This window comes from Salvelinus sp. IW2-2015, linkage group LG32 (genome assembly GCF_002910315.2).
Source record: "Salvelinus sp. IW2-2015 linkage group LG32, ASM291031v2, whole genome shotgun sequence".
NCBI classification, from domain to species: Eukaryota; Metazoa; Chordata; class Actinopteri; order Salmoniformes; family Salmonidae; genus Salvelinus; species Salvelinus sp. IW2-2015.
In genome coordinates, this window is record NC_036871.1 from 1,745,348 (window position 1) to 1,753,975 (window position 8,628).

General features: G+C 42.0%; 1 protein-coding gene across 5 annotated transcripts in view; it reads right to left on the reverse strand.

Annotated features, from left to right (window-relative positions):
• The window catches only part of amph (amphiphysin), a 151,153-nt gene that overhangs the window by 39,275 nt on the left and 103,250 nt on the right, over nucleotides 1-8,628 (reverse strand). For all 5 annotated transcript variants that reach the window (XM_023977635.1, XM_023977634.1, XM_023977636.1 and 2 more), the window contains exon 9: nucleotides 2,207-2,289. In XM_023977635.1, the coding sequence (XP_023833403.1) occupies nucleotides 2,207-2,289 (83 nt within the window). The remainder of the gene's footprint in view (nucleotides 1-2,206; nucleotides 2,290-8,628) is intronic.

An 8,628-nucleotide genomic window follows, 5' to 3' on the forward strand; every position in this document is an offset into this window, starting at 1 on the left:
TTTTGACAGGGAAGACATTATTATTGAGACATCGGTCTCTTTTCCAAATGTGCCCTGTATAATACAATATAAAAATACACATTATACACAAAATAAATATATCTACACATTAAAATACAAAACCACAAATAAAACTTRGTAAGCACAAATAAAACATCACAAATCACCCAGAAAACKTTCATCCACAAATAAGTTCCCAATCAATACTTTAAAATAGCCAGAATGGCACCAGGACATKAAGATGAAATGTATTTAGAATTTTGTTCCAGCAATACGGTGCAATAAAACTAAAAGCGGATTTACCTAGCTCGGTACAGACCCTAGGAACCTCAAGGAACCAATCCTGTAAATGGATTAGACAACTCAGGTGTCTATACTTCAACAGCAAAGTTAGATGGAAGTTTATGAAGTAGGGCGTAGTTAGTAATGTAGAGATCTATGGGTCTTTAGTCCAGACAACCTTTTCTGCTTCCTACTGCTTAGAGAAAGGCACCATCTGTTTCTGTAGAAAAATACAACTTTAAATCTTAGCTTCTTAACCAGCTCATCTACAGTGCATTTGGAAAGTATTCAGACCCTTTGACTTTTTACACACTTTGTTATGTTACAGCCTTATACTAAAATGTATTAAATTGGTGCAGCAGTCTAAGGCATTGTCTTTCAGTGCTAGAGGTGTCACTACAGACACCCTGGTTCGAATTCAGGCTCTATCACAACCGGACATGAGTGGGAGTCCCATAGGGCGGCACACAATTGGCCCAGAGTCGTCCGGGTTTGGCCGGTGTAGGCCGTCATTGTAAATACTGACTTGCCTAGTTAAAAGAAAAGATTAAGATGGGCAAAAGAACACAGAGAATGGACAGAGGAACTCCACCTAGAAGGCTAGCATCCTGGAGTCGTCTCTTCACTGTTGACGTTGAGACTGGCGTTTTGCGGGTACTATTTAATGAAGCTGCTAGTTTAGGACTTGTGAGGCGTCTGTTTCTCAAACTAGACACTCTAATGTACTTGTCCTCTTGCTCAGTTGTGCACCGGGCCACCCGCTCCTCTTTCTATTCTGGTTAGAGCCAGTTTGCGCTGTTCTGTGAAGGGAGCAGTGCACAGCGTTGTATGAGATCTTCAGTTTCTTGGCAATTTCTCGCATGGAATAGCCTTCATTTCTCAGAACAAGAATAGACTGACGAGTTTCATAAGTAAGGTCTTTGTTTCATAAGAAAGGTCTTTGTTTCTGGCCATTTTGAGCCTGTAATCGAACCCACAAACGCTGATGCTCCAGATACTCAACTAGTCTAAAGAAGGCCAGTTTTATTGKTTCTTTAATCAGGACAACAGTTTTCAGCTGTGCTAACATAATTGAAAAAGGGTTTTCTAATGATCAATTAGCCTTTTAAAATGATAAACTTGGATTAGCTAACACAACGTGCCGTTGGAACACAGGAGTGATGGTTGCTGATAATGGGCCTCTGTACGCCTATGTAGATATTCCATTAACAATCAGCCGTTTCCAGCTACAATAGTCATTTACAACATTAACAATGTCTACATTGTAGTTCTGATCATTTCAAAAATGTCAAAAACAAGMACATTTCTAAGTGACCCCAAACCTTTGAACGGTAGCATAAATATATATTTTTTAATGTGAATCACATTTTTATTTGGCGTACCCCGACGGCATTGCGCGTACCCTGTTCTCCAGTTTGGGAATACCTGCTGTAGAGCATCTTTTGTTTCCATAAAGAGTTCAAATTGTCAATATAAGTTATGCCAACAGAGTGGCACTAGTCTTTAAGCCAGATATGAAGTGCTAAGAGCCTGTTGAACCTTTCACAGCCYTGACCCTGCGACGTCATGGGACCAGAGATAATCGMCTGCTTTTCAGAGCCTTTTAGGGTGTTAAACAGCTCAATAAAATCCTGTTTCTTTAGCTCCGCTCTTTTTGATATAATTTGATCTCCCACATGCACTACAACAGCCCTTGGCTCTAGTATGTATAAGCTGGAAGTAGAAACCTAAGTGTTGTTGTCCATTAGTTTACTCCAATTAGGGGAGGGGTGGTAGGGTTAGGGGAAAATAATAAAGAAGGAAAATATATATATTTTTTCAATAATTTTTTGTTGTTGTGGGATTGGAAATGATGCAGACAATTACATTGATAGAACGCATACTCTATCTGCAACATTAAAGCTGACGTATAGAAACTGCTCACCTGGGCGCTCCCTGTATGGTGAACATTTTGTCAGAGTGTTGCTCTCCCAGCTTGGTCATCACTTCATACAGCTGCTTACAGAGCTACAACAGCCAGAAGAGAGAGATAGAGGAAAGAGAGAGACAAATGTTGATGTGATAAAAGTGTTAAAGTTAGAAKATCCACCTCCTTTCATTACATGTTAGCATGGGCCTCGCACGTATCGCAATACCATATAAATATAATTGATATAAGGGGGGCCAGTTACCAATAGTGAAATACTACTTTTATCATAGTGCACCAATTCCGTTGCCTAGTTCCTTTCCTGTCCCATTCAGTCCAATCATAAACAACAGCCAGCAAAAAAAAGTCTGTAACTACTAAATATCAGCATGAAGTAGTCACTGTTATTTATTATTTTTTATGAACTTTTATTTATTCAGCTTAGCCCAATTGAGACCAAGGTCTCATTCCCAATGGTGCCCCGGARACAAACATTTTCTCAGAAACAGGATTCTTTTTTTTTTTTTTTACATTACAGATAAGAAAAAGAATAAAAATAACCACAAGGTACAACCTCAATATCACAATTTTAACAAATAAACCACTACAATCAATCAAAACAACTGCAATCCTCAATGAATTCCTTCAACACCAGAGTCCTAAACCGCCCTAGTGGCACCAGGAAATCAAGATGCAAGGAATTTTGTAGGTTATTCCAACAATGGGTGGCACTAAAACTAAAGGAGGATTTACCCAAATTTGTCGAGACCAGAGGGACCTCAAGAGTTAACCAATCCTGCGAGTGGGTTCGGTAGCTCATTCTTTTATACGTTAACAATGCAGTTAGGAAAGTTGGAAGCTTGTGTATTAGAGCTTTGTAAACAAAAAGGGAATAATGAAGTGATCTACGGGACTTCAATGAGGACCAGCCAACCTTTTGATACAGGATGAAGTGATAAAACGAAGGGCACTATGGTAGARGGCATCAAAATGTTTAATAGTAGTGGCTGCTGCAATCTTGTAAATGGTGTCACTTGTAAATGGTGTCACAAGAACTGTCAGGAAAGTTGACTCTACAATCTGCTTCCTGCTACTTAGGGAGAGGCAAGATCCTTTTCTAAAAAAGAAGCCCACTTTAAATCTTTGCTTTTTAACTAGCTCATCCATGTTCTTTAAACATTAAATCTTTGTCAATGTAGATGTCCAGAAATGTATAGGTGGGAACCCAATCAATGGGAGAACCATCCAATGATGGTTCTCCCATTGTGGCTCAGTTGGTAGAGCATGGCGCTTGCAACGCCAGGGTTGTGGGTTCATTCCCCACGGGGGGACCAGGATGAATATGTATGAACTTTCCAATTTGTAAGTCGCTCTGGATAAGAGCGTCTGCTAAATGACTTAAATGTAAATGTAAATACGTCATTCATCTGAAACATATTTGCGAGAATTAGAGAACAACGTATATTTAGTCTTGCCCGCATTAAGTACAACTTTTAAACCAACCAAGGCAACAAAGTCACATAGCCTGGTCAACATTTGGGGCAATTGCAGACATAACAGTGTCATCTGCGTACASATGAATATTACACGTTTCAACAGATAGACCAATATTATGTATATAATTWGTAAAGAGAACAGGTCCCAGRACTGACCCCTGTGGTACACCTTTTGTAATATCCAGGAAACTAGACTTGACACCATCAGAAATCACGCACTCAGAGTCCCATCTGAGAGATTATTTTCAAACCACTTGCAAGAAGTCTGATCCAGGCCTATTTCAGTCATCCTTTGAATTAGAGTTTTGTATCTTAATGTGTATATTGTGTATTTTTATGTTTTTGTGTTGTGCCGGGCTCATTTGCAAAAGAGACTTTTGTCTCAATATGACATCCCTGTTGAAATAAAGGTTTTAAAAAATCCCATCTCCTTACTGGTTTTCACAAAGATACAGCCACACGTGGTTGCTTGAAAGACAAACGAGATACTAATTTGAAACTACAAACTAAAAATTAACTAGGTTTCCTTTTTATCTGTGGATTAATCATCTGAGTAAAGAAATACACACTTTTTTTATGAGCCAAGTCAAAATTCTACAAGAAAACAGCTAGGGGGACAATACATGATCAGGTAAAATAACAACTCAATGTTCATCTCCCAGGACAAACTGCTAGCAACAGCTATCTAGCTTTAAATGTCCACGAATGTTTTATGTGTGTTTTGACCTGTCCCCAAATTAATATAGTTGGTTCACAGTTGGTTTTGGTATTTTAACCTGCATGTCAGGATCTCGTCTGGTCGGGATTGACAAAATCAACATGCACACAATGGCCAGTGTAGCCATGGTGTCAGCCTCATACTACCATCCTGATCTTGGGAGCTTTCATAAATATTTGTAGGTATTTTCTGACTTTATTGAACAGAGAGAGAGGATGACAGTGGGGAAAGATAGAGAGAGGATGTGTCAAAGGGCAGTGTGCCGGATTCAAACATATGTCGACACCGTAGGCTGCGGCACAGACCGCTAGACCACCTGCCCACTCCCTTCTGGACACAAACTCTCTTCCAACTTTCCTGTCTCTCTCTCTCACCGTCTCTATTCAATCAAATAAAAAAATGTTGGACGACACCACTCTACATTTTTTTCTTCTACATTTCTAGAGATATCATACAGTGACTAWGTCTCSMACTACCATCCTGATCTCGCGGATCCGTGTAGCTAAACATATGTATTAAKAATGAAGGCTGTGGGCCGTATCCCAACCCACGCCGAAACAGTATGTGTTCTGGCGGCAGCGGCTAAACCACCCCAGGCTACATCTCTTTAGAAATCTTGACCCCAGAGACCTCTCCTATAATAGAGTATAAGCAACCGGTGACTCTGACTTATACTCAGAATCGGCAGATGCAGATCCTTCCAACAGTACACCTGTGCATCTTTTACATCCCGGTGCACTACAACATGGAAAATATGAAATAMCTAAAGTCAGTATCAAAAACATGGACTTCATCTTGAGACACAAGTATCTTTTAAATTAATCTCGTGGACAGACGGACGCTAAATCAAATCACATTTTATTTGTCACATGCAACGAACACAAAAAGTTACCYTGAAATGCTTACTTAAAAGCCCTTAACCAACAATGCAGTTAAGAAAAATAAGAGTTAAGAAAATATTTACAAAATAAAATAAAAACTATAACGAGGCTATATACAGGGGTACCGGTACCGAGTCAATGTGAAGGGGTACAGGTAAGTCAAGGTAATTACGGTAATATGTACATGTAGGTAGGGGTAAAGTGACTATGCACAGACAATAAACAGGGAGTAGCGGGGGGTCAATACAAATAGTCCCAGGTAGCCATTTGATTAACTGTTCAGCAGTCTTATGGCTTGGGGGTAATCTGTAAAGGAGCCTTTTGGACCTATGTTTTTGCGCACCGGTACCGCTTGCCATGCGATAGCAGAGAGAACAATCTATGACTATGGTGGCAGGAGTCTTTGAATTTTTTGGGGCCTTCCTCTGCGAATTGGAGTGGGTCTAAGGTTTCTGGGATGATGGTCTTGCTGTGAGTCATGAGTCAATATTACATAACAGTGCTGTCCCTGCTAGTTGGAAATGCTGTACCTTTGAACACAGGATAATAAGTGGGTAAGTGTGAGCGAATCATGTGCTGGCCTATAAAGTTATTTCAGGAAGTGAAATAAAAATGTACTCATGAATTTAAAACATCATAATTGATGAGCATTTTCCTCAGTGCACTACATTAACTGAGTTGAAATAGCATTGAGGCCAAACACAGATTGAGTCTGTAATACAACATGTTTCAAGCAGACCACCATAGTCCCTGTGCCCAGAAACACAAGGCAACCTGCCTAAATGACTACAGATGTTAGCACTCACGTCCGTAGCCATGAAGTGCTTTGAAAGGTGTGTAATGGCTCATATCAACACCATTATCCAGAAACCTAGACCCACTCCAAGTTGCATCAGAAACAGATGATGCAATCTCTATTGCACCTCCACTGCCTTTTCCCACCTGGACAAAAGGAACACTTATGTGAGAATGTGTTCATTGACTACAGCTCAGCGTTCAACACCATCACTAAGTCTAAGGATCCTGGGACTAAACTCCTCCCTCTGCAACTGGATCCCTGGATTTCCTGACAGGGCCACCCCCAGTGGTGAGGGGTAGGTAGCAACACATTGCCACGCTGATCCCTCAACACGGAGCTCCCCAGGGGTGCGTGCTCAATCCCTCCTGTACTCCCTGTTCAACCACGACTGCATGGCCAGGCACGACTCCAACACCATCATTAAGTTTGCAGCCGACACAACAGTGGTAGCCCTGATCACCGACAACGACGAGACAGCCCATAGGGAGGAGGTCAGAGACTGGCCGGTGGTGCCAGAATACAACCTATCCTCAACGTAACAAGACTAAGGGATGATTGTGGACTACAGGAAAAGGAGGACGAGCACGCCCCATTCTCATCCACGGGGCTGTAGTGGAGCAGGTTGGCGAGCTTCAAGTTCCTTGGTGTCCACATCAACAACAAACTAGAATGGTCCAAACCCAAGACAGTCGTGAAGAGGGCACGACAAAGCTTATCCCCCTCAGGAAACGAAAAAGATTTGGCATGGTCCTGAGATCCTCAAAAGGTCTACAGCTGCAACATCTGAGAGCATCTACCGGTTGCATCACTGCCTGGTACGGCAATTGCTCGGCCCTCAACCGCAAGGTTACTACAGAGGTAGTGCGTACGGCCCAGTACATCCCCTGGGCTAAGCTACCTGCCCATCCAGGACCTCTACACCAGGTGGTGTTCGAAGGAAGGCCTGAAAAATTGTCAAATACCCCCAGCCACCCATCATGAGACTGTCTCTCTCTACTCCGCATGCAAGCGGTACTGGAGTGCCAAGTCTAGGACAAAAAGGCTTCTCAACGTTTTTACCCACAAGCCATAAGACTCCTTGAACAGGTTAATCAAATGGCTACCTGGACTAGTTTGCATTGGTGTGCCCCCCCCCCCCCCCCCACCACCCCTTTTTACGCTGCTGGCTACTCTCCTGTTTATCATATATGCAGTCAGTTTAACAATACAGTAATGTACATACTACCTCAATTGGGCCAACTGTTCTTTTTATTTGTTGTTTATTTCTTACGCTACCTTGGTTCACGCTACCTGTCTCCTGACCCTCTCTGTCTTCAGCCTCCAGTTTTATGCTGCCATGTAGTTTATGTCTCGGGCGGGGCTAGGTCAGTTTGGTTATATCTATGGAGTAGTGTCCTCCTGTCTTATCCGGTTCCTTGTGTGAATTTAAGGTATGCTCCTCTAATTCTCTCCTTCTCCCTTTCTGTTCTCTTCTTGGAGGACCTGAGCCTAGGACCCATGCGTCAGGACTGACCGGCATGATGACCTCCTGCTGTCCCAGTCCACCTGGCCTTGCTGCTGTTCCAGTTTCAACTGTTTCTGCCTGCGGCTATGGACCCTGACCTGTCTCACCGACGTGCTACCTGTCCCAGAACCTTTTTGCTGTTTCTTCAACTCTCTAGAGACCGCGGAGCGGTAGAGATACTCTTAATGATCTGGCTTGAAAAGCCAACTGAATTTACTCCTATTATTATCTGACCACGCTGGTCATTTAGAACAATATTGAACATCTTGGCCATGTTTGTTAAATCTTCCACCCGCACAGCCAGAAGAGGACTGGCCAACTCCCTCAAGCCTGGTTCATCTCTAGGTTTCTTCTAGGTTTTGCCTTTCTAGGGAGTTTTCCTAGCCGCGTGCTCTACACCTGCATTGCTTGCTGTTTGGGATTTTAGGTGGGGTTCTGTACACAACTTCGAGATATTAGCTGATGTACGAAGGGCTAATATAAATGAAACTGATTTGATTAAATACATTTTTTGCAACCTATGGTTAGAGCTGTAAGAAGCATTTGACTGTAAGGACCTGTTTGTATTCCGGCGCCACGTGCATAAATAAACCTTTGATTTGATTGGATATGGCTGTGGAACGCTGCCAACCAGTATTCATGCAAGAGGACACAGAGTTGTACATTCAGTCCACAACAGTACTGGCATGTTTATTTCAGGTGATTTATCAATGGTTAAACGACAAATGGCGTTAGCATGTTTCTGTCACTCTCGTGGCATTCCCCTGATTGCCTTAGTATCATGTTACTTGGTAATTCTGAAGCTCTATGATCCTATGTTCAGATTCTAATATTTCAATGGCAAACCAGAGAATAAAGAGAGCTGAAGAAGTTCTGGTTTCACAGGCTTGCCTTACCTCTGATATTCCGACACACAAAACAATTAGTTGTGTCCGGGATTAGTAATGTTGGTCGTATGTCTTAGTAATGGTGGAAATATATCAGAACATTTAAAAATAGGCTATATGATCAAGCTTATGTGATTATGATGTAAGCCCACATT